We start from the raw sequence: 27,401 nt of genomic DNA, 5'->3' as shown, positions 1-27,401 counted from the left end.
ATGGGGAAGAGAGGGGGCTTGTGCGCCAGGCTCCTGGCGGTGAGCGTGCTGTGGGGAGCCGACCTGGGTCTGCTGAGCCCCAGGGTGGCGGGTCCTGGCGTCGCGGCCCAAAGCAACGAGAGGCGGGTGCTGGCTCACATCCCGGGGGACGTCATCATAGGAGCGCTGTTCTCTGTCCACCACCAACCTCCAGCCGACAAGGTATAAGGATCTATTGTGTAATGTACTGTGATTGTTGTGTACATTCACGCCTACTTTATACCAAAGGGCCTCCAACGCGAAGATTTTTGAGTCCCAGACAAATTTTCAAGGACCCTGAAGAGAATCGTAAGGAAATCCCTTGTCCTAAGGGTCTCTTGTCTTCGGAGTATCAGATTAATTTTATATTGTTATCAAATCTTCAGGTTTAAGGCTCCTGCAAGGTAAAATCCCAAGACATGCGATCCCCTGTGATCACCAGCCCTTGCTAAATCCTGTAGTGTGTGCACTGCTGAGATGGGAAAAAGGTGTTTTAATCTGTGATGCTGTCTTTTGGAAGTCGTGTTTTGGTGTAGATGGCATAACACTGTCATACAGCCTAAAGCGGATTGGGAGGCTTCAGCGGCTGACGACAAACTATATCGTCCCTGACCATCAAGGCCTTCCATAAATTAAAACATCAAGAGGCCTGTCGAGATTTTGAGAACTCCTGGTGATGAATAAAGGGTTACATTATCTTACCTTTCCAGCGGTAGGCTTCTAACATTACCTTTTTCATCTTCCACGTCACTCAGGTCCACGAGCGCAAGTGCGGTGCGGTGCGTGAGCAGTACGGGATTCAAAGGGTGGAGGCCATGATGCACACGCTAGACCAGATCAACGCGGACCCGAATATTCTCCCAAACATCACTCTTGGCTGCGAAATCAGGTCAGAAACCACTTATCCATCCGTGTTGTAGCTTCCCGTCACCAGACCGGGGGAAAATCTGCGACTGGATGCTTAATTACGGAGGAAGCTCTCGAGGGTAGACGCACTTTTTCTTACATAGTGGTGCAGTATAGGGTGAGCATTTCTACCTTCAGCCAAAAAGTCTTGGTGAACGCTGATTGTTTGGTGGGGATAATATACATTCATATCAATAGAGAACCTGTTTTCATGCAATTCCCTACAGAATTCTGATGATTTGAACGTCTCTTCCTATGCTTTTTGATTCATCCGTCTATAGAGAATCAAACTTAAGGGTTGGGTTCTACAGGGGTTTAATAAGAAAATAAACTACAGGTACAGCACTCATCAAAGGCAGAGGTGCCCTGTTCAATGCACCAAAATTGAGATAGTATACAGAGAGTATATTGTTGTCCCAAATGTTTCCTCCTAGTTCTCTCCACTCTTCCCCTGCTGCCCACAACCACAACGTGTCGTTTTTTTTTATCCGTCTCCACGAAAGGGACTCGTGCTGGCACTCAGCCGTGGCACTGGAGCAAAGCATAGAGTTCATTCGTGACACCCTGGTGTCCAACGAAGAGGAGGAGAGCCAGGGCCGCTGCAGCGCCGGGGAGGAGGGCGGGGCCACGCTGCTTCAGGGGAAGAAGCCCATCGTGGGGCTGATCGGGCCCGGGTCCAGTTCCGTCGCCATCCAGGTTCAGAACCTCCTGCAGCTCTTCAACATCCCTCAGATCGCCTACTCAGCGACCAGCATGGATCTCAGTGACAAGGTTGGAAGATTGGTGCAGCAGACATTTTGCTGTATGTACACTCCTAATCTTAAAGTGGAAATCCATATGATTGTCAGTGTTGGGTGGATTAGGCGACCCACAAGTCCCAGAATTCTATCCAAAACATCCGGGTTTAGATGATGGCCACTTTCTTTTCTCCAAAGTACGCCCTTATCTATGAGAAGTGTCTGGAATACTTTTCCATCCCGGGGTACTGTTCTATTTGGGTAATCAGTTTACTGACCACAAATCGCCACGCTGCTTGAGAAAAATTCACCACGGCTGCTTTTCACTTCTCGCGCGAGCCCCGATCTCCGCGTTCTTGCGGTAAGGTGATGGACCCCACCACCAAAAAATGGAAACAGCAAACAGAGGGGTGTAAGCATAACGCAAATCCATTTGGTTTCTTCAAAAATGTAGTGCTGAAAAAAAAGGATCAAATATGGGAAACAAAACAATCTTACGGATTTTACCACTTTAAGTGCATGGTGCTTTGTGTACTTTATTATCAGCGTTATTGTTTCCTCCGACAGAGCTTGTACAAGTACTTCATGAGGGTCGTTCCATCTGACGCTCAGCAGGCCAGAGCCATGGTGGATATTGTGAAGCGGTACAACTGGAGCTATGTTTCGGCAATACACACCGAAGGCAAGATGTGTCTGTGTGTGTGTGTGTGCATATGTAGGTGTGTGTGTGTGTGTGTGTGTGTGTGTGTGTGTGTGTGTGTGTGTGTGTGTGTGTGTGTGTGTGTGTGCGTGCGTGCGTGCGTGCGTGCGTGCGTGCGTGCGTGCGTGCGTGTGTGTGTGTGTATGTGTTTCTACCTTTACATGCTGCTTGTGTCACACTGTTCCCTTTAATGAAACACCAAGTGTGTGAAATCCCCTCGCCCCCCATCTCTCTATCCCTCTCTTTGTCCTTTGGTCAAACCTGAACACTCATTAGACCACACGTTTAGCTGCCAAATATCTTTGATACTTGGATCCTTTTTGATAGCTTTGTACAAGCAAATCCGTCTCACTTCTACCCCGAGGCAGAACAGTCATTTTGGCCTGGTGCCGGCAAGTTTAAACCAGTATAGATTTCGGATTCCCTGAAACACCACTCATTCCCTGCTGCTGCTGCTGCTGCCTTGTTTATCGGACGCCACTGGACAAGCGCTTAAGCAAAACTGGGATTAATGATGTGGAGACGCGCTGAATGTGTGTGTCTGCAGACACCATCGCTACTGTTGCTAACGATTTATTTAGCTAGACGTGAGTAATAGCAGATGCATTAAGCCTGTTGTTATTGTTTCTGTTATCTTGCCCTTTCTCTGATTTGTTTCCGATTAGCGTGGCCATGCAGCTATGTACACAATTATATGTGCATGTAACTCACCCAAACCCCTGAACTCCAACCCTCACGCTCTGACCCCCCAACCCCCTTACCCTAACCCTAACCCCCTAACCCTAACCCCAACCCTAACACCCTGACCCCCTAACCCAAAACCCCTTATCCTAACCTCCTATCCCTAACCCAAACCCTAACGCCCTGACCCCCTTACCCAAAACCCCTAACCCTAACCCCCTATTCCTAACCCCAACCCTAACGCCCTAACCCCATATCCCTAACTAAAACCTTAACCCCCTAACTCTGATAATGCTGATAGTTACATTTTTATTACAGTACACTTCACAAAGTATATAAAGAACTACTAGTTTTAGAGTGAACTATGCAAATTCACCCGAAGTTGGGTATTCAAGACTTCGGAAGGGTAAATGCAACCAAGGTATTCTTCATTATTTCTTTATCTGGAAGGCTTTTCCACTTGTTTGTGTGATGATTTGATCTCAGGCACTCATAGTACTCGTTTATTTTAATGACGAGGTGTGATGAAGACCTTTTTCATTCACCGTAGCTGTGGTCTCTAGATACCGGTCTCGGTCAACTCGGAGGGTCAGGTTCTGGGATCAGGGAGAGCCGAAACTTATTTTGGTTTTCTCTTTGTGATTTCCTCGCTCCATTCACCTGTGTTGAAAATACCAATCCAACCTCTTGAAAGTGATCAGACCGTGCGGACTGTGGGATGCTTTTTCAATTTTAATTTCAACGCCGGGCTGTTTTCTGACGCTGCCTTGACCTGTTGCTAAAATGAAGGCGATCGAGCTCAACCTCATGATTCCTGAGAGCGATCAAGTTAAGCCCTATCTTCGTTTACCCTTTCTATCACTGATTGAATACAAAGCTGTAATCTGGCAACACTGAGCTTGAGGGCACCAGGCACGTGCGGGGGTGGCACCCGAGCACCCGAGTACCTGCCGCTTTTCCCTTATTTCCATGGTGCCCTTTTTATCAGGCACATTTTATTCTGTTTTTGTTTTGCATGGATGGTTCGGGGCTTGTGGCCGGGTGGGGTGTCTGGTCAGCTGTGGTGGGACGGCGGGGTTTCGGTCTGCCGGCACGGAACCTGGCTCCGGGCCTGCGGTCTGTGCCTGCACTTTGGGCTGGGCTGTATGTCTGTGCACCGGGGGTGCGGGGTCTCCTCGCGCTCTCTGGAACTGGGTTATGCTCCTCGGGGCTAAACGTGGGGGTTGCTCCGCGGGCTTCCGGCTTCTCTGGGGGCCCGGGGGTCTTCTGTGGCTACAGCCGTGGGGTGTCTCCAAGGCTGCGGGACTCAGGGGTGGCTTTGGGGCTTTCTCCACTGCTTGGAGGTGCTACGATATAATACCGCACACACACACACACACACACACACACACACACACACACACACACACACACACACACACACACACACACACACACACACACACACATACACACACACACACACACACATACAGGCGGTTTCATCGGCGGCACACACACCCCACCATCACCTGCTTTGAACCCCCCCCAGCAGCCTCCTGGTTGCATCCCTCTCCTTTTCTCCCTCATCTACTGCCATAACTATGACAGGAAGAGGCCACGTGCTGTTCCAATTTTCCTGGACTAAATCAACAATTTTTTTTCGATACATGTTGTCGTCTGTTTGGTTCCATGTTTATTTGTCTCACCCGTGGTAATTCTCCTCCTCTTGGAGTAGTGATCAGTTGTTTGAAGACCAAAACATGGTGAGATGGTTCTCCAAAGAGGGGCATTGGTGGCGGCTTTGTATAACAAAAAGCTGTGATCTTATAATCTCTTGAACTTGATCTTGTCATCCTACAGGTTGTCCACAGGACAGAGTTGTTGCAGCAGTTCTTGCTGATTTAGAAATGAACAAAGAGTTGCATTGCAGGTTGAGAAGTTGAACTCCACTTGATTCAAGATTCAAGATTCAAGAGGTTTATTTGTCATATACATATGTTTATACATATATGCAGTGAAATGTCATTGCAGCGCACCATTGCAGACTAACTCTGTCCTAGATGCAATAGCATACAAATACTCAGTGTTGTATAACCAGCATGCTGACAGCACAAGTAAAAAAAAAAAAAAAAACGGAAACAGTTTTAGTCGGACAGTTGGAAAGGGGGTGCCGCTGATGGGGGGACTATTTCTCCCGGAGAGTCGGGCAAAGGCAGAGTGGAGCATTTTAGTCTTTTATCAAAATTCGAAAATCAATTGTCAATTTGGTTAAATTATAAAAGTATGAGCCCAAATTATGGCCATTGTGTGGTTGTAGTGGGGAAAATGAAGACAATAACTCCTTTCCCGACATTATTTTCACGGCAGGAATTTAACGTGGCAACAATAGTGTTTTAATAAGTCACAAATTCCACAATAAACGTCTTCATTTCGCCCGTCAGAAAAATGGAGACGAGAAAGTCCAGACGAGCAGCAGGGAGCCGATTTATTTTCAGGGCAAGATATGAATATTCATGAGGTACACGTTCTGAACGCGTCCTCATCGGTTGTATCCAAACGAGTCTTTATCGGTAGAATTGGTGGAGGAAGAAACTGATAGACAGAATATATATAATGGGCAGGGTCGGCGCTTCCTTTATGCCACATAGGCTGCTGCCTAGGGCGCCATCCCGAGGGGGGCGCGGTCACTCTCTAACCCCGGCCCCCACCCCCCCCCCAAACCCTGTTCCATCTGCCCTTTTAATTTTTCTTTGCGCACCTACCCCTCTTAAGCTCTCTGCACCGGCCTGTAGAGCACTGATCATTTACTGATCAAATGTAATGTATTACCGTCCTCATGAGAATGGGCAAAGAACGCTTTCGAGGCAACATCTACGATGGTGGTTTTGAGGCTTCTGGATATTATGGTGCACTGTCACGAACAGCTGCTCATCACATTAAAAGACTCATTTTCCAATGTATTTCTGTGTCTCTATGTCAAAATATTACTTGAGATGTTACCTCGAGATGTTAGCTTGAGACGTTACCTTTTCTTAGTTCAACAAGCTCAGTCAAAGTAGGTAATCAAGATATTGGGCGTAATATTGTTCCAAAAAATGTCTTGTTATTAGAGCTGATTTAGATTGCTACCCCAAAAGATAGTGTTTTGAAGTGTGTCCCCGTGAGACCTCGCCAGGTGTGATGTCAACATTTTTTCTAATTCCACTTAAAAAAAAGAAGGAATGGAAATGAGCTCTTGTGTTGCAAGATCGAAATTGCAAGGCTGCACTAATTTGTCGATCTCATCAGTTCCAGACAAAATAGCAGCTCCAGCAGAACACGTTTCACTCAGAGAGCGGGGACTATTCATAGTGACGAAAGGTTCGGCTATTTTCTGATATTCGGCTCTTGACGGCTCACTCGGTAAAACGAGTCGTTCGGTTTTCCGACCCTTGATTCGTTTGTTTCAGTCGGCCGAACTCACGGTGAATAAGACAGGACTTCCTGCGAATTATGAACGAGAGTCAAAAGACTCGGTTCGCCTTCTGAGGTTGTGAATGGAATTCTCAAGAATCCTTTAATTCTTAAAATGATTTATTTTGGTGGAAAGCAAAGAGTAAATCAGTGACATTCAATGAGAATTGTACCAAACGCTTTGAACTGTTTGTCCTTGGGCTTTATTTTAATCCTGAGTAGTTATTTTTCCCGGATTGACTCCCGATTCCCGAGTCATTCAAAAGATTTGTTTCGCTACAAAGCAATCGAGCAGATGAGTCATGCACCACGATTACAAGGCAGTAATAATAAGCACATTTCTACATGTTTCTCACATTTCTAGTGGTTAAAAGGATAGTGGTGTGTGTGCCGCAGGATTACTTCAAAGTGAAGTGTGCCATGGATGAAAAAAGGCTGGGAAACACTGCCAGAAGACATCCCCCCCCCCACCCCACACACACACACACACACACACACACACACACACACACACACACACGCACATACGCACACAGACCCTAAAACATCTACGTAACACAAACAGGCTGATCTCTGGAAGAATTTTCCACTACGCTCACTTCTGCTCATGTGATCAGAGGAAAAAGATCCCTCTCCAGAATAATACCTTAAATCCTGAATTCCTCCATAGAATTTTAAGCTGTGTGTGTGTGTGTGTGTGTGTGTGTGTGTGTGTGTGTGTGTGTGTGTGTGTGTGTGTGTGTGTGTATGTGTGCGTGTACATGACATGACATGGAAGGGGATTTACTTGAATACTTTTCCATGCCCCATGACCCAGTCACTGCAAGACATACTGTGTGCTTGATGTTAAAAACCCCAATGTTGCTCGGTCTGTGACATCCGCCCCGAAGTCATTTTAGGAAATGGTACAGGAAGCTTACAAGTTCGATTAATCGACAAAGTCAGGAAGCTATCCGTGAGAGTGCACAGCGGTTCTTTGCAGCAAAAATGTGTTTTTTTTCCCTCGGTCAACCATCTTTCCATATGGGTGAAAAAAAATGGATTATATTTACCTCCCAGAAGAATTTGCAAACAAATGATGCCAAAATCTATATAAATAATCCCTGGCTCCCACGCGCGGCACTAGAAGGATCCCTCCATATTATTTTTGTTTAATTCAGATGATGAAACCTTATCACCTGCCAGACTGAGAGCATATTTTCTCAGTAACAGAAAATAGGTGACCTGCTTTCAGAGAGTGCGTGGGGGAATACGCCAGATTCTGGGTCATTATGTTGGCATTCCACCCACAAGTTTGTTTATTTTCATACTGCATGTGTTTGTTTGCGTGTGTGCGCGTGCATGTGTATCACAGCACAGCATTGTCGACACCGAGTCTAAAGTGATATTATATCTGTACCAATTTAAAGCTGCAATCTGTCATTTTCCAACCACTAGAGGGAGCACTAGTCTATTATAACCTGATTGAAACAGACAAATCACGGCAAGTTGGGATACAGCTTGAGTAATTCCCTGTCAAAGTTGTAGAAGCTGGTTCAATCTCCTCAGTTAAATCTAGTTCTAATACATTTACATTATTTTATACAAAGAACAGGGATTTTTTTTTTGTCACGGACATCCATTAGAGTTCACCATCTCATTACTTTAAATGAAATAAGACGGTGTCCAGAGAGATGGACAGAACTACGAAACAGACCAAATTGGATTGCGATTAAAACAGGGCGGTCACAGTTTTCGCAGTTTAAACAGTCCAAGCAACTAATGGTAAAATCCTCTATACAGGATGATATTTACGTTTACGTTTACGTAAGGTTTACAGACATGGCAGACCTGAATGTACACTTTTCCATATAAATTAAATATGAAATATAGCTGCAGGCAGAAATACACGGGGTCTAGTTTGATCATGTTAGGTACGTATGATTGGTTTCCGAGGTTCAGTTGCAATGAGGATAACCTGTCTTGATCAAGGGTCGCTTCGAGTCCGTCGTGTCCACATCGATGTTGGGCCAGAGGGACGCTGTTTTTAATGTAGATTTAATGTTTTTGAAAACACCTTCTGTGACCAATAAATATAGGTTGCAGGGTTTGATGAAACGCAGCGTGGGATACAGTTTTCAGAGTTTCTATTAAATGCAATTGCGTTGTCTGTTTACGCCAGTGGTACTCCACCTTTCCCAGCTCAGGAGCCACATTAACAAAAATATTTTGCAAGAGACCAATTTATGAAACGTCCCTTTCCTCCATCAAACCATGGTGCATTTTAAAATGAGGCTACTAGAAATATCTTATTGAGGAATGAAAGGCATGACGTATGCAATAATTGCAATATATTATTATTACATTACCATATTATTATTACCATGTTTTTACTACCAGCTTCTTGCGAAGACTGTTTTCTCACTGTCACACAGTTTTCTCGCACTTTGCAAACAGAGAGCTAGAATAAGTTGTGCTGCGTTCACATGGATTACAGGAGACGGCAAACCGGAAGTAACGTAGAGAAAGCGACTAGCTGACTCGTCTGCGCATGTCTGCTGCGGCTGCAGCTGTAGATGCCGTGTTCTCTGGAATACTGCACTAAAATTAAGTTAAATGGCTTAAATAAAACTGTGGATGGATATAAAAGTTGTTGTTCTAGTTTTTAATTGCATGGAGGCTGTTGTGGTGCTTGTAGCGTGGAGGTCGATGGAGGATTTAGACACGGTGGTCTCGTGTGGCTCACTGTTGGTCTGGTGATAAGTTGCAGCTCCAGGTTATCACTTATATACGGCAATAATATAATTAAATATGAATAATTAATAATAAAATTGCCAGTGGAAACCAGGTGATCAGGTATTGATCACTCAGTGAACAGATCATTGATCTCTACCAGGAAACAAATCTCTATAATCGCGCTCTCTCTCGAAGCCATTGATAAGGTTGATTTGAATACTGGGAAATTCAATTTTCAATACTGCAGATAAATGTCTCAGACAAGATTTATCCAAATACTGTTTTACATTTTTTTATTTAATTTTAAATAAGACTTTAAAGAGCCGCGGGTTGAATATCACTGGTCTACCCGTAGCAAACACTATGCAGTCCACAGGGTGCAGGTCGCTGGATAAGAATGAGTTCCGAGAGACGAAGCTCGGACTTGTATAACTTCGGCTGACGATGTCATAAAGTGCCCTGCTCCTCAAACTAATGAAGTCGTGCCAATGTTCTTCTTCCGGTAAAATTGCAGTTTTTCACTAATTTATACTTCAAATGTCTCCAAAAGATGTCTGAAATGTCCCAGTTCCAACGAGGCCTCAACCATGTCTGTGCGTACTGCGGTTGCCATGTTTCAGATACTTCAAGAAGATAGAAGATATTTTTACTTTATAAAAAGGTTAATAATAAAAATCCAAGCAATAACAATAATAAAACTTATTATTGCAATATAAATCCCTGCAAGTTATCCTCTAAGGATATCTGATTACCAGAAAAAGAAAATCAATAAATACTACCAAATATTTAATATAAGATAAGCCTTTATTAATCCCTGGAGAGAAATTCAAGCGTCACTGTTACACTCACTGACTCAGAACGGATGTGAACCGATAGGCATAACACAAAAACAATCAGGTAAGAAGTTCACAAGGTTTATTCCAAGAAAGAGGCAGGGGTCAAAACCAGGAGATCCCTCAGAGAAGGCAAACTGGGAATCAGGGTCCAGGGAATTAGGCAGAGAATTAGGGTCCAGGAAATCAGGGTCCAGGGAATCAGGCAGAGAATCAGGGTCGAGGGAATAGGGCAGATGTGAGCGTAATGCAAGAGACAATCTGGCAGAGAACAAAGGGAAGTGAACTAATATTTATACTGAGGGTCTAACAAGGGAATGAGCTGCAGACGGGGGAAACCAGGTGAAGGGAAGGGAGTGACAGCAAAGCAAAGAGAATTGGGAGGATCTGAAATGACATGGAGGTTAGTGAATGGCATGAGGAAATGACCAGATGAAAATAAAATATGAAAACAAATATAAATACTGGGAGATCAGGGAGGATTCATGACAATTACTGCAGCATAAAACAGTGCAGTTGAGAAAGTGACGCAAATTTAAATACTACCTTTTAAAAAGAGATAAGACATATTGTTTATGTACACATCTTGCTACACAAGTTGTATGAGGTAATAAAAGCAGTGAAGAAAATGGCATACAATAAAAGTGTAATTGCAGCAGTACAAAAAGAACTAAGAGTATTAAGACATTTCACTGCAAATATGTATGAACGTATGTATATGTATGTGACAAATAAACCTCTTGAAAAGTGCCAAACAGTAATATCAGCAGTGAAATTTGGCATCCAGTGATAACAACAATCTGTTGCGACTGTTGAATTATATTAAATAATAACATAATACTGAATAATAATACTTAATACAAACAAAAACATTTTGATCACAGCATTTGCAATAATACAGCTTTCAGTTACTGTGTATTTGCTTACCTGCCGATGCATATGGTTTGCACGCCAGGCAATTACGGCGAAAGCGGCATGGAGGCATTTAAAGACATGGCGGCGACGGAAGGCATCTGCATCGCCCACTCAGATAAGATCTACAGCAACGCCGGCGAGCAGAGCTTCGACAAGCTGCTGGAGAAGCTGCGGGGCCACCTGCCCAAGGCCCGCGTGGTGGCCTGCTTCTGTGAGGGTATGACTGTGCGCGGGATACTGATGGCCATGAGACGCCGCCGTCTGGTTGGAGAGTTCCTGCTGGTGGGCAGGTGAGTGCAGAGCCTGCACGCATACAGCACGCGGTTCCAGTTTTAAAGTTTCAACGTTTTATAGATAAGATTATATACTTAGTGGATGAAAATCTGCAGCAGCATACATCAGAACAAATGATGGCAAAAAAGTAGTAAAAATAAGAAATAGAAAAAAATTGGGCCCTTATGAAAAATAAAGTTAAAAATGTAATAACATTTAAAAATTACAATATACAATAAAAAATGAACCGAAAGATAAACAATAAACCATTAAACCTCAGTATCTACAATTCAAAATATAATTGATTGTATATGTATATACAATAGTGCATAAAGATGTAAGAGTTCCGGCAGCGGCGTACTTTTATTTGTCTTTTATAACTGCATTATTATTATGCTTGTATTATTATTGGTATTTTTATTTGTCTTTTATTTGCTTGTATTATTACTTGTATTTTTTATCTGTTTTTTATTTGTCGTTTATTTGCTTGTATTATTATTTTCATTTGTATTTTCTTTGTCTTTTATTTGCTTGTAATATAAGTTTCAATATTGCTTTCTATTTGCTGGTATTATTTGTGTTTTCATTTGTCGATGCCCAACAGTTCAGCCGGTGTCATGTCAGCACCAGAATGTTTCATCTCCAAGTCATACCCAGTAATGCAATATTCAAAAGAAAAAGTAATTTAACCAAAAAGATAACTAGGTGACTGCAGCTGTAATAAAGAGACAGTAGGTGAAAAGTATACTGTACAAGGAATATTTCCCCCAATCACGATACGTTTACATGGAATGTACATGTGAGTAATGCATAAACAAATTTAAAAAATGAAAAAAAGAGTTGAATTAATTAGCAATAACAAGATTAAACTTCCATCCAGCTTCTTGTTCATAAGTGTGATTTTAGATGTATTTAATGTAATGTTTGTCTTTTCATCATCACCACCACCATCATAATCATCGCTTTCGTCACGACTTCCATCTCTCCTCTCTTCGATAGCCATGTAAGTCATTCAAACTTTTTTATGATATAAATACAGTTTTCTGCTTCAAAGGTGACGTGGTGCGCATGGGCAGGTCATATACCTTACATTACATTTTACGTTTTCTTTTTTATGTTTGCCCTCCCCCCAACCCTGATCCCTAACCCTAACACAAATTCCTAACCCTAACCCTAACCCTAACCCTAACCCTAATCCCTAATCCCTAACCTTCATGGACATTTAGTAAGCGTTTTTTCTGTTAGTATTTATGATGGTTTTTATGATGATTCCTCAATAGCTGCCGTAAAAAATGAATCTCTTAGCAAAAAGAAATAATCACCACTTGAAATGAAAAGCGCTATTTATAGAGCTGTTCAATTTAGACAGGGCAAAAAAAAACTCGGGGGGAGGCGGTAGCGAGGCCCTGGCTGATAGATGAAGAAAATAGTCGGAAACAGAGGGAAACGTTGGGGGGGGTTGAGTTATCGCAAGGTTTTTTTTTTTTTTCAATTTATCTGAGAGTAAGATGTTTTATTTTAAGGTTTTCGGTCTCTAGTTCAGTCTAGTCCCTGGTGCTCGACGAAGGCCTTCCCTTATTAGGGGCAACATATGTAGGCTGTCGCTCAAATCCGACGGCAGGAAATATAAAATAACCTTGAACTACATCCCGCTGCTGCGGAGCCTTATTTGAGGCGGTATTTGAAGGTGAAATTCAATTGATATCGTCAAATCGTTGTTCCGATGTTAAATCGATTTGAAAAGGACCCAGATGGACACTTCTTTTTTGTATGCACAGTCAAATCATTAATAGACATCCACCCACAGGATTCACATATTCAAAAGTGTGTGAAAATAACCCCCCCCCAACACACACGCACGCACGCACACACGCACACACACACGCACGCCTACTGAAACACAGCCTCGAGTTATATGTAGCTTTCGGTTGCCAATTAAGGGTCCTATCCCTCTGTGCCAGTGATTTAGTCTGCCAGAGCTGGAGCAGTATCTCTGTCCCCAAAGGCCCCGCCTGTCTACCCACTCGTTCTCCCTCCTCCCTTCGCCGCCGCCGCGATGGAGATGGAAAGATGTTTGAGATGGGTTAGACGGACGGATTATTAAAAAAATCGTGTTATTCCTCTCCGGGAAAAAACCCCAAAAAACACTGGTTTCAGCTATTCTTGCGGGTAGTTTGGTAGAAAGCATTTTGGAGGACGGAGCTTAAGCCTCGTCCACATTACGCGATTTTTTTTCACAACGTAGATGACAATGAAACTTTGGTTTAAGAACTGAAATTTGCATATTTTCAGTCTCACGCACACGTAACAACTGTCGTCTTTGAGGAGCACAAAATCTAAAGACGGAGAACAGACGGACAGAGTTTTTAATGGCGGTCCGGCACTCCACGGGAATTCCCGTGAGAGGCAAAATATCTAGCGGTATTTCGACACCAAAACGGACATGGATGCCATACAGCTTGCTGCTGTGCCTGTTTGTGCACTGTCTGACACTATTGCACACCGGGAAAAAATGCATCCATGTTGACACTGGTATTTTGAACCTAAGTCTTATTTTTTGATCTGGCATTAGAATCTTTGAAATTGATCCAATATTGGGGGAGCTTCGGCACCCTGAGCCGCGATGGGGCAATCGCCGCCGCGTTCTTCGGTGAGCGCGATTGCCCCATTGTCTCTCAACACTGGATCAATTCAAAGAACGATTCCGACGCTGAGCAGTTGTGTCGATTGCCAGTGCCGAAAAAATGCAAGGCTCGGGTTAAAAAAAATGCATTTCCTGGTGCTGGGCCTAATCCTCCATCTCCCCACCTGACTAGTACATGTTAAAAAATATCCTCTTGAATGTGTATTAAACAGTACGTTTAATACATTTAATGGCCAGTTTGGCCATTACATCCGCCATTTTGTACTAAATTCGGCTCAAACTTGGGCTTTTGAGCCGTAGTCTTGTCTATTCCGTTCTGTTCCATCGGTGCTCCTCTGCCCAGCGTGGTGCGGGTCCTTGACTCCTCTCCAAACTGGAATGAAGACCACTACACGTCCTCTTATAACTTCACGGGTGGCGAAAAAAAAAAAAAAAAAAAAAAACCTGCCATAGTGCTGCACTGTAGAGCTGGGAACACTGTAGACCACAGTGTGTGTGTGCGTGTGGATGTGTGTCCCGCTGGCGGTGCAGCACACACCAAGCTGCCCTCTCGGGCCGCTGTGTGGGCTTCACATGCTCTCGCTCGACAGCGATGGGGAACTATTTGCGGCCGCGGCCCCGCCACGCTTTTCACATCCCTGTGCCTTTCTTTTTTAACCAATCCCTCCGTTTCTGTGATCACTCCTCTAAGGATGGGTTATGAAACCATCTTCAGCCTCGCCGAGAGAATAGATGCAAAAAAAAAAAAAAAAAACAGACACCCACACCGCTGTTGTGTAACGCTGGGGCTGTGAGTCCGACTACGTTTTCAAAAATGGATTTCTACTGCTCCTCTTGCCAGATAGCGGAGGTTAGTGTCCATGGGTCGACAACCGTAAAGAAGTCCCTAAAGGACCAAACTCAATTTGGGTTTTGGCTTGCTTACTTATTTTCACAGACTTATTTTACATATTTCGTGATAGCTCACATTCTTTTGTTTTTTGGATTTATTTTCCGGTTTCGGCTCTCTTTGTATCCGTCAATTCAAATTTAAAAGGCAGCTTCGTACTTTGGAAAATTGCGTCCCCGCAATTGTCAGCCGGAGCAGAAAAAGTGTCTCACCGTATCATGGAAATTTTCCAAAACCCGAAAATAGAGGGGATACAAAAAAAGAAAAAAAAATGTGAGGTTACTCATCGGGAAAATGGTCACGAAGAAAAAAGTGTGCACTGACTAGTAAACTCACTTAATCTCAATCGGTCCATGACGGTCCTTTGTATATAAATGGATTGATAATGGCTAAATATTATATACAACATTTTACATTATAATAATCCCCCCCTTTGCCATTCTTATTCCCCAGAGAGCAGTTATTCGAATCACTAGCCACGCCCTTTTATTTGTACAACAGCGTCATGATGCAGAGGTACTAGGGACTAAATATGCACCCTGGATTCATGAATTGGAAAAGGAGGAAGCAGGTTTCTGTTTTTTTTTTTAATGATAATCGATGCCAATCCCTCCAACCTTCTTGCCACTTGAGTGTAAATGGTGATTCAACTATGGCTTGATAATCATGGGCCATGAGGATTATTTGACTCAAAAAATGATTTACTAAATGACGCGTAGCTTGCAGGAGCTAGTTCTGTCAGACAACTTGACAGCACCACACGCTTCCGCGCCCTCATGGGCCGGCCTGTTTAAGCAGCCAGCCCCTCCTGCCCTACCTGCTTTGCGTCCTGCTTTGCTGCCCACTTGCAACCTCTGACCTTCTGGAGATTTCTGACAACTCTTTTTTTTCACCCTCGTCTCAAGCGACGGCTGGGCGGACAGGTCCGATGTGACCGACGGCTTCCAGAAGGAGGCCGCCGGCGGCATCACCATCAAGCTGAAGTCGGCCTATGTCACCTGGTTCGACGACTACTACCTGAACCTGAAGCCGGAGACCAACCTGAGGAACCCCTGGTTCCCCGAGTTCTGGCAACATCGCTTCCAGTGCCGCCTGAGGGGACACCCGCAGGACAGCATCCAATACAACCGGACGTGCACCCGTTAGTACAGTACACACATGGTATACGTACAGTACACATACCACAGCTTCTACATGGACCTCACATTAAGAGCTGTTTGCGGTGGCGTCAATCCGAAAGAACCGCAGCTCTACAAGCTCTTTGTGTGTAGAAACAAAGTTTGCCGCTGACAAGCGATGTTTCAATGTTTCTGACCTCGTTTAAGGAGCGGTAATGGTACGGTAGAATGCAAAAAAAATGGGAAGGTGAGCATCTAAATTTGCCACGACCGATTTACTAAACTGGGCTGCATCCATTTAACCTTTAGTGCTTGATGCGTTACGCCAATTTGTAATAGTTTTATTTTTGGTTACCTCACCTTTAGAATTTCTACTTAATGTGGACAGGGTTTACTTTTCCTTCCACTTCTTTTCAACACTGATTAGAGTGCAGCAGACATACTGCACTGTATATACAGTGGAGCCAATGCGCTATTCAGCATGTCGGCTGTTGTAATAAGAAAATTTGAGGCCGCCTGCCTTAGTAAACCTGGCCCTAAAAAGAGTGGGCATTTCCTCATTGATCAGGTCTCTGCCGTTGACAGGGAGAGAGTCTCTGCGCCCCCAGTACGCTCAGGACACTAAGATGGGCTTTGTCATCAACGCCATCTACTCCATGGCGTACGGTCTGCATGCCATGCAGCAAACCCTCTGTCCAGGGTACAAGGTGGGTCCGGTCAATCAGGTATTTATCTGTTTGAAGAGTGTACAGGGTGACTAAAATTCTTCACCTTTTCCTGGCGGTCCCAAGGGTTTGTGCGCTGCCATGAGACCCATTGATGGACGCAAGCTTTTAGATTTCCTGATGAGAACCAATTTCACCGGTGTATACGGTGAGACCATTCACTTTGACCAGAACGGAGACTCGCCGGGCAGGTGAGGAGCTTCACTGGGTGGGAAGGAAGGACGGAAAGAAGGAAAGTCATTGGAACCTAAATGAATTTCGGTCTTATTCTTGAAGAACGTTATGTATTTCAGGTATGAAATAATGAACTTCAAGCAGATGGGAGAGAATGCGTTCAGCTACATCCACGTGGGAAGCTGGGACCAGGGCGGCCTGAGGATGGACGACGAGGAGATCTGGATTAACAGCAGCGGCGTCATCCAGTCGGTGTGCTCGGAGCCCTGCCAGAAGGCACAGATCAAGGTGGGTGGAGATGGGATGGTATCTGGCGGAGACGAGGAGGGACATAAAATATGCTCACGGGTGAATCTGTACCTGTCAAATCAGGTTCATTCATTAAGCCTTTCATCACAGCACAGTCTCAAAGGTCATCACAAGCTTCACATTTCACATCGAAAATCAACGGAATCCCCTCGTCTTCACCTCCAGAAGAGACCTTGAGAAGGGGTCACGTGGGAGGGAGCCCCCTTCCAGGACGGCCAGGCTGCAATGGATGCCGTATGGCCAACATATAAACAATAAATGTGACTCTGATTTTACACCCATACGTACAACACAGATTTGTTTTTCCTCCTCTGCAGCGGGGGTGGGGTTAAAAAGGATCAGCACCTTTTGAGAGCGTTGGGCACGATGTGGTCTAGGCATTTTCGGCAAGGTGGGGCGGCTGGGGACTTTCCCCTGGGGTTTGAACCCACCGCTCTTTGGTTATTATATGGTGAAAACGTCGATAGGCGTCCGTTAGGCGCAGACAGACAGCTTCTCTGTCGGTGACTATACTGGCCAGCCAACATTTTTTGGTGCACCCACTTATATCCATGCGGTGGACCTGAAGCTGTTGGTGTATGGAGGAGGCCCCCATTGCTTCATGCGCCTCGTTTCTTCTCCACCGAAGATGATTATGATGTAGATTTCTATCCAGTGTGCAGGGACTTATTTTAATATTGTGTGATTCCTCCGGTAATTCTTACATCTCTTTGTTGGTAAAACCAAGATGAAAAAAGTCCTCCAGAAAATCATCCATCTTGAGAAGCGAAGACGATCGCACCGCAGGCATAGTATACAGGCTGCGTGAACCCTTTCAAGAATGTAAAGCTTATCAAATGCGTATATGAAATTGCGAGGAAAAAAATCTGAATCCTTTTTTTCTGCTTGATGTGGCAGGATTGGGCTCCCATACCAATCCTACTGAAAATGCTGTATGTTTGTTTATTTGATCCAAGGATGGTTTTGTTTATTTCTAGGTGATCCGCAAAGGTGAGGTGAGCTGCTGCTGGACCTGTACGCCCTGCAAGGACAACGAGTTTGTATATGATGAGTACACGTGTCGAGCGTGCCTGTTGGGCTCCTGGCCCACGGACGATCTCACTGGTAAACAAACACACTTTCACTGTTTTCCTACAACTATTGCATAGTCATATTTAGAATAATCTAAGAGCGGGGACAGGAGGGCTTTGAATCTGGGTCAGACTTGGTCACATTCGAGCTGACCCTGCCAGTCTTCACAGGCATCTGCAAATCCTGCTTCCTCACAGAAAAAGAATCACTGCGGACCTTCTACTACTCACACAAACACGTGTGACCTAAGAGATGTCTACCTAAGAAAGTGTTTTAGGGTTTTTAACTTTTTCAGTGTCTTGTCTGCTAATCCTCCCTCAGGTTGCGAGCCGATCCCAGTTCAGTACGTTCGCTGGGGGGACCCTGAGCCCATTGCTGCAGTGGTCTTCGCCTGTCTGGGTCTCATGGCCACGCTGTTTGTCACAGCTGTCTTCATTAAGTAATGCTACACAACGTGTGTGTGTGTGTGTGTGTGTGTGTGTGTGTGTATGTGTGTGTGTGTGTGTGTGTGTGTGTGTGTGTGTGTGTGTGTGTGTGTGTGTGTGTGTGTGTGTGTGTGTGTGTAGGCCTACAGCATTGTAAGTTCTCAGTCTAAAGTACTATTTTACTGTATCTGTGGCAATTAACAGTGGTGGGAAAAGTAGTGGAAAGCCACATGTGAGTGAAAGTAGAGATATCTCACTAAAAAACTACTCTGGTAAAAGTCCCTCATCGGAATACTACTAGAGTAAAAGTCTTAGGAATGAAGTCGAATAGAATTAAATGTAGTTAAGTATCACAAGTAGAGGTAAAAGTAAATGCTGTGGAGATAAATAAGCCAGACCTTTTTTTTTGCTAGGAGCTTTTTTTTTGCTCTGATTTTATTCTGGTTGCCAAGAGTCTGTATTTTTCGGTGAACATAAGAGGCACGTTGGTGATGAAGATGTTCCCGAAAAATAATCATTAATAGTCGTTTTCATCACATTTGAAGTATACACTGTATATATAAATAAATATTTGTTTATTTGTTTATTTGTTTATTTTTTTATTTTTTTTATTTTTTTTGTTTTCTGGTGATATACCAAGATTATCTCTGACGTAGATTGTAGAGATACCAACTGAGGGGATTCCGGATGGACCCAGCTGCCCTGACCCAACAGGCAGGCGAAGCACAGCTGAAGGAGGAGAAGGGTGGCTACACTTTCTCCTGGAAAGGAAAATCTGCTGATGAGCCCAGGATCCATGGTGTTGGATTTGCCATCGGGAAGCAGCTCATCAGTCAAGTCTCAGAACTTCCTGTGGGGATCAGTGAGCCTCTCATGACCTTCCACCTGGTGCTTGCCAACAACCCTATGGCAACAGTTGTGAGTGCCTTTGCCCCTACTTTAGACTCTGAAGAGGAAGTAAGAGAGACCTTCTAAGCCTGCTTAGACAAGACACTGTCAAGAATCCCCAGGGAGAAAAACATTAATCTCCTAGGAGACTTCAACGCCAGGGTCGGCTGGGACCGACATCTCTGGGAGGGCACTATCTGAAAGGCAGTCATTGGGAACATCGACTTCAATGGAGTTCTACGACCTCACCATCACTAACACTGTTTTTCGCCAGAAAAACAAATTTGAGGCATCTTGGAGACACCCCCGCTCCAAACAGTGGCATCTCATTGACAATGTCATTGTACGAGCCAGGGACCGCCGTGATGTGAACATCGCGAGGGCCATGACCGATGAGGATGACTGCTGGACAGATCATCGCCTCATTCGCTCCATGATGTCCTTCAAACTCTAGAGGAAGGGGAGGGTTCAAAAGAAGCAGATCCGGCCAAGACTAAATCTTGAAAGCCTTGATGAAACTAGACACCCAGCAGCGCCTTCAGACCGCTCTTGGGGAAAGCCTCAGACAGGAACATCCTGATGGCTTCGAAGAGCACTGGAGTCTGCTCAAAGCCACCATGCTCAATACTTGTAAAACCACCCTTGAGTACATGCCCAGAGACTGGCGAACTCGGGTGACACCAGAAACTTTTTCAGCACTGCTGAAGGACAACGAGCCCATTAATGCCCAATGGAAGGAGCACTTTCAGGAATTCCATAACCCTGACTCACAACTGAACCAGACATTACCAGTCACATCCCCCAGAGTCTCATTAGAGAAGACATGGGGTAACCTCCCACCATGACAGAGGTTCAAGATGCCATCAGGAGCCTTAAGAACAACAAGGCCCCTGGCAAAACAAAAATGTTGAAAAACTTTCAAGATTTCTCTTCTACGTTCGTATCCCAGAGAACAATCAGCAAGTCTATGCACGCCTTATTTCTGCCAGACAACAGATAGGCCAGGAAGAGAAACATCAAATGACTGCTGTGTGGTTATAACGATTGGTAGTATAGTAATATGTAGTAAACTTTATGCCATTCTATTATACAATTTATATACTGTGCTTCATTCATGTCTTCAAATTGTAAGCATATGATGAATAAAACCATATATATTACCTTTTAAGTAAATTTGATCGGCCAATATTGATTTCACAGTTGGACTTACAGAAAATTTGGTCTTAAAACATCACTTCCATTGTACGAAGTAAAATCATTTTATATTGTTTCCATTTGAATTATGACATTCAGTCTGGTCTCATCTTTCATTTTTTATATCTGTGATCTAATCTTGTCTGTTCCAGGGAAGTTGAGTCATTATTTATAATCGAGACAAATGGTTTGTTTTGACAACCATAAACTAACCAAGGACCAGAACAGGGCACACAAAGGGGAAAAAAATCATTCAACATTTTACTCATTACTCATTTCATTGTCATTATTGGTAAAACGATTAGCGAAGTAGGACCTCATTCCAGGGTCCCTTTTGACAACGTGTCCAATTTTGGCACATCAGAATGAGTAAGTGATTCTCATCGCCATAAACTGGCCATTTCCTCATATGACTTGTGATAGGGATTGACAAACGCAGGTTTCAGAATAGAGATCTGAGTCATTCAGTAAGGGACAGCCATACTTCTAAGAGCTCCCAGGGTGCATCAAAAACTGCTTCCCCAACAAAAACTACTTGATAACATTACCTTGAAACAAATAGTTCAGCTTGTTACATTATGCATTTTGGTAAAAACACAAAAAAGTTTGAAGATTTCTGAATTTCATTTCTTGATTTTAAAATTCTCAGCCCTAATGTGTCCTGTGTTTACATCTACAGGTTTTGGGACACCCCTGTCGTCAAGTCATCCAGTCGTGAGTTGTGTTATATCATTCTGGCAGGGATCTTCCTGGGATACCTGTGCACTTTCAGTCTCATCGCCAAGCCTCACGTGGTGTACTGCTACCTACAGAGGCTGGGCATCGGCCTGAGCCCCGCCATGAGCTACTCCGCCCTAGTCACCAAGGTGGGATGCTTTAGCTGTTTTAACATTGCAAGGGGCTAAAGATAAAGCTGATACTCTTTTCCAAACAAACTACCTTTAAAAAAAATATACCCATTATTTATTATTATATTTATTTATAACTATTGTATTATTTTTTGTTGTTTTTTTTAAATGCGATTTTTATTATTATTTTATATTTCTTTTTTGTATATTGTATATTTGTTTTATAATATATATTGACATGACTTTTAGCGCAGTTGATGTTCTGCAAATACATCTGATTTAAATGGGGGTTGCATATGTGCTGTTAATGATCACAACTGTCACAATATATTAAATACAATATTCATATGAAAGGGCCTCATTAAACAACCATCACTGAGTTGAATTAATGGAACTAACGGAACTAACCCTAACCTCAAAATTTGAGACATAACTGGCTGTTAAGAGAAAATAAATGCACTTTCGTGGTAACATTTGGGGAAACAATTACATTTAATTACACAACCATCTACAAAATAGGCCATTGCTGTTGGAAGTAAGAGTGAGCATCAGCTATTGGATGGTCCTTGAAGTAAGCAAACAAACATTGGGCTAGTTGCTCATGTTAAAAGCCTGTGAATTGGGAAAGGGACTATTGTAACAGCAACAATAAAATAAACATGTTTGTAATTGATTAATCTGTTGTGCTTGTACAGACCAATCGCATAGCCCGCATCCTGGCGGGCAGCAAAAAGAAGATCTGCACCAAGAAACCACGCTTCATGTCCGCCTGCGCACAGCTGATCATTGCATTCATACTTATACTGCTGCAGCTGGGGATCATAGTGGCCCTCCTCATCATAGAGCCACCTCAGGTGTGTGTGTGTGTCCAGTTTTTGTCCATATCTGAGTCCAGTTGCTAAATTAATGCCCTGGTGGAAAAAGACCTCGATCCTATAGTCTATAAAACTACATTTGGAACGTACTTGGAACCCTAAGAAACATTCCATTGATCTGGTTTATCGTAAAGTGCTAAAAGTCCAGGTGTGGCTGCCCTAATGTCTGCATTTTAGCAGATTCGAACTTAAACATAATAACCCTTTTTACAAACTGATTGTATCTGAAAAAACATTTTAGTACTTTAGTAATGACTTAATTTGCACAAGCATCTCTCCTCCATGCTACTGCAGGTAATCTACGATTACCCCAGTATCCGCGAGGTCCACCTGATCTGTAATCTGACCACGCTGGGCGTCGTGGCTCCGCTGGGCTATAACGGCCTGCTCATCCTCAGCTGTACCTTCTACGCCTTTAAGGTGCTTGTGATATACTGTCCATAATCCATCCATCCATGCATTACTGTGACGCTTATCCAGGTCTGGGTTGGAGAGGTAGCAGACTCAGCAGCCCAGACGTCCTTTTCCCAATCAACTTCCTCCAGGCTTTTTTCAAGCCCACAACACACATGCAGACTGGTCTTGCAAATTCCCATGACCCCTCAAGGATCCGTGAGAAGGTAAAGAGTTGGTCAGTAGTTCCACAGCCAAGATTGAATCCACATTGTTCTTCCTCTATCTGAGGTTCCACTATCGGATCCGATCAAACCACTACAAAGTCGATCATCTGCCTTCGACCCAAGCTGTTCCGGTACCAAGTACACTTATGAACCTCCTTGTGTTCCAACATGGTGTTTGTTGTGGACAGTCTATGGATAGCACAGATGTCCAATAACAAAACACAGATCGGGTTCAGATTGGGCATGCTGCTACTCCCAATCACACGTCTCCAGGTCTCTCTATCATTGCCTAAATGGGCGTTGAAGTCCCTCAGCAGAACTTTTGAGTCAGCGTTTCGACAGACTCTAGTTACCAGGCGCCATGGGCCAGACGGCATAGCCCCCAAACTCAGTGGGGTATACAAACACCTCCACCATGTTAAGGTTACGATTCCAGCAGGGGCTGCAGTCCATCATATTGTAATTTTAATTAAAGACTTGACATTTGTACATAATATACAGACGTTAAGATTTTTATTGTGTCATATACATTGTCAAAATCTTTTTCTCTCACAGACAAGAAATGTCCCAGCCAACTTCAATGAGGCCAAGTACATCGCCTTTACAATGTACACCACCTGTATCATCTGGCTGGCCTTTGTCCCAATTTACTTTGGCTCCAACTACAAGATCATCACCATGTGCTTTAGTGTCAGTCTCAGCGCCACCGTCGCTCTTTGCTGCATGTTTGCTCCAAAGGTAAGAAACGGGGAGTCACATAATCTGGCTCAGGGCAAAATCTTTAACCAAACAAACAGGCCTGTTTCTCATAGATATCATCTTACTCAAAGTGTAACTGATTGTCCATTCTTGCTGTCAGGTGTATATTATGCTCGCCAAGCCGGAGAAGAACGTGCGTAGTGCGTTTACGACATCCACGGTGGTCCGCATGCATGTTGGCGATGCCAAGATCGCAGCTAAAGCAGCTAAATCCTCCAGCAGTATGGCCAACCTGTTCAGACACCGCGGTTCCAGGCAGGACAACATCAGGTACCACATTTGGCAAAAGGAAAGGGGAAAGAATTGTAACTATGTAAAATATGTGATCCGTGGAACCTCTTATGCAGCGAAGTCGGAGGTATTGACAGGTATCCAGGGTATCCATAGCTTTTTGTCTGACAGTGGGGCAGTATGCTTACTTCCAGTCTACTCTCCTATCAGCCTACAGTAAACCCACCTCACTCACTATCAGAACATCCCTGCCATGCAGTACTCCTTCATTTGGCTTATTGTATGAGTGGTCCCAGAGGAAAAAGATCTCCAACCCTGTCAGTATTGATCACAGTATCTACTGTCAAGCAATACATGACCACATGAAACTATGTGGCTGTGGTGCAGAGGCCAAGAGGCTGTTAACAGGTAAATATAGCTTAACATAAATGCAGCTGGAGACATGGCAGATCATCATAGACATTGTTGAGATTTCGCTTTTTGCACTTGTGCTCATGTTGCCTTTCTTTAGATCATTTAGTCCAGGAGTCTGTGACTGGAGATAGAAACTTTGGGTGTGATGTATTCTGGAACACATTAGCATCATTAACAGCTCTTCCCCCTTTAAAAAAAAAGCCTTTAATTGCTCAAATTATAATGATAGGATAAGAAGCCAAGAAAAGCTGTTCCTGGAGCTAAGCGGACTGCTACATTTAGGTTAACTATCCCCATAGGAGACTCGCAGCCTTGAAAGAGTTCTCTTTCCAGGGAAGGAGCGATAGAGCGGGAGATGTTTGCAAGGCAAAGGATAGAGTGAGAACGTTGGAGGTTGAACCTCAGGGTATTAAAGTACAGGCTTCGCTCATTTGTATGTTCTTAACTTTACTCTTGATCCATTGTGGTGACTGATGTTACTGGTTGCATGCACAGTACTGCCCTCTAAATTAAGTATTTTTTGTATGGTTCTCTTATTAGTACGAATGGAAAATCGGTGACATGGGTGCAGAATGAACGTAGCTACAGACCCAACCTGTGGAAGAGAATATCTATCCACGTGAAGAAAAAGGAGGAGGGGGAGGTGAACCAAACAGCCATCATCAAGCCCTTCTCCAAAGGAGCTGACACGCCGCCAGACACCGGTGTAAAAGAGGAGTATGCTGATCCACAGAGAGTCCCGCTGTTTCCTGCTGGCAACTATCCACACCAACCCGGCCCACCCTCCCAAACTTCCCTTCCTACCGTCAGCCAGCATGACGGCAAAGAAAGGGTTTTCCACACGAGAGAGGCAGGAGAAGTTGCGCTCGCTGTACCCACCTATGTGTCTGAGAGCTCTCAGCGAGGTGGATGCGCCGTCGGTAGAAGGGCCGCCGAGAGCAGTCGTGAGGCACATGTTAGTATGGGTGACGTTGGTGATCTGGAGGACATCATCAGCGTGGGTGAGATCGGCGTCAAGATGATCGGTGGCCATCCTCAGGCCGCCACCATCATGGACCAAATCAGCAGTGTGGTGAGTCGTTTCACTGCCAACATCAGCGAGTTAAACACCATGATGCTTCCAGGGTCGCCGCCAGGAGGCGCCCCCGGGCCCGAGTCCCTTCCTCCTCCGACCTCAGATGGCAACGCCTGCGCGCCCGCCTCGCTCATGCCCCGGGGCGGCAGGGCGGCCGCCTCCGCCGTCGCCGAGGTGGCAGTCATCTCCGCCGTGTGCGAGAATCGACCGATGGCGGCGATTTACGAGCGCGTGGGCGGAGTCTGCGCAGGTGGTAGGAGGTCCAGGAACATGGAGGAGCTGGTGGCTCTGACGCCTCCCTCCCCGTTCCGAGACTCGTCACTGGGCTCCGACAGCGACTCGCCCCCGTCCGTGTCCCCGGCTTCCGAGGCCGAGTACGACCAGCTTCTGCTCAGACACTACAGCCAGAGCTCCTCCTCTCTGTAGACCTCCTCACATCACCTCACCTCCAAGGTTCAACCCGTCGTCACGTCTGCAATGTGCCATCAAACTCCAAAAGGATTGATGAATGTTTACTCTTTCGCTCATGAATGTTTACTTTTAATGGATTGCCTCTTCGTTTATTTATCTCTTTCGTTATGTGAGACAGAGTTGCCTCGGTTGGACGGACACCCACGCGTGAATCCGCCGCGAGAGAGAGAATAGCAGCCAAAGAATTTTTAAACCTGCAGCTAAACTTCAAGGCTCTGTTTGGAAACAAGTCGGTACTGCTTTGTCTGTGAGACATGAATGAGAAATTTGCTATACTAAAAATAATGAGAAGGAATATATACAGTTTGACTTTTCCGAGACTTTTAAAAGCAATACTGATGCAAGTATTGTGAAGTGGATTGCAAACCCTTGCAGTTCTCAAAGTTGGAAAACCTGATGAAGCAAGAAAAGGCATGAAGTTCACTATAGTTCATGGAACATAGTACATTCAAGCCTCACTTTTGGCATTATTAGTTATGATTGAAAGCGGCACATTTTTAAAAGGTCAGTTGGGTTAAATACGGCGTGCTTTCGTGAACCTGTTTTTGTTATTGATGTTACCATTTTGTAAAGCTGTTTTTTTGTACGGCTCGGAGGACGTCCATATATCCAAAAAGTAAGCCGTAAGCCTTCAATATTCAAGTTTGAGATGACTGGATGACTTGACTGGAACATGCAAGGTTTCAATGTGTCGCCGCATGAATTGACTATTATGGGAGCTATCACATGGTCGGAGAATGTCATCGTTTTGACTCAGAATGCAGTGGGAGCATTTGCACAGACGCCGGAAAACCCAGAACAGGAACTGTTTCACTATTTCCGTGTGGAGCGTGCATTACTTTTCTTTAAAACCCTAAGGTTTTGAGAACAGAGCTTGGGATAAAGGACCGGACCTCTCGACGTTTAAAGGGAATATGCCATGTCATCGCTTCTAGGGAACCACTTATACTTTTTGACTCGTTTGAATGTAAGAGTTATGTCAAATCACGTGGACCAAAATTCACATACCATCTCAGGATGATGATGATTTTGACGAAAAGTACAACTTAGTATTATTGACTCTTTGTTGTTGATCGTGAATTTGCTTACCGCTCGAGTTGGTTCCACTTTGCATGATGTCAAGACCTCCTGGTAATAGGAATGACTTTTTGAAGTAAATTATTTTTTACATATGAGTCAGGAAATTGTAGATTACTCACGAATACATGATAATAGATGAGCGTATCAAATATTTAATAGTCCTTTAGGAGAGGAGGCGATATACGGTAATACGATAACACAATAAAGATAATACGGTAGTGTACAGATGTTGGATACACAGATGTGAGGTATAAGCTAAGGTTGTGTTGATAAAGTATTGGCAATGGTCATAGAACAACACCAGAGACAACCCATTGAGACCCATTGGGTGTTAAAACACTTCACGGAATGATCGTGACTATGTTTTTGTAAGTATTT

General features: G+C 44.2%; 1 protein-coding gene across 1 annotated transcript; it reads left to right on the top strand.

Annotated features, from left to right (window-relative positions):
- On the top strand, nucleotides 1–25,898 carry grm5a (glutamate receptor, metabotropic 5a; the record flags this gene model as incomplete). Its single annotated transcript, XM_080013499.1, has 17 exons — nucleotides 1–201; nucleotides 774–907; nucleotides 1,428–1,695; nucleotides 2,229–2,343; nucleotides 10,981–11,230; nucleotides 15,652–15,887; nucleotides 16,450–16,571; nucleotides 16,656–16,780; nucleotides 16,883–17,051; nucleotides 18,050–18,176; nucleotides 18,465–18,582; nucleotides 21,330–21,516; nucleotides 22,194–22,352; nucleotides 22,668–22,793; nucleotides 23,549–23,731; nucleotides 23,853–24,022; nucleotides 24,938–25,898. 17 exons carry the CDS (start codon nucleotides 1–3, stop codon nucleotides 25,896–25,898), a joined length of 3,651 nt encoding a protein of 1,216 aa, XP_079869625.1.
- Between the last annotated feature and the right edge of the window lie 1,503 nt (nucleotides 25,899–27,401).

This window comes from Zeus faber (genome assembly GCF_960531495.2).
Source record: "Zeus faber genome assembly, chromosome: 14".
Taxonomy (NCBI): Eukaryota; Metazoa; Chordata; class Actinopteri; order Zeiformes; family Zeidae; genus Zeus; species Zeus faber.
The sequence above is the reverse complement of the archived record's forward strand: the minus strand, read 5'-3'. Positions and strand labels throughout refer to the sequence as shown.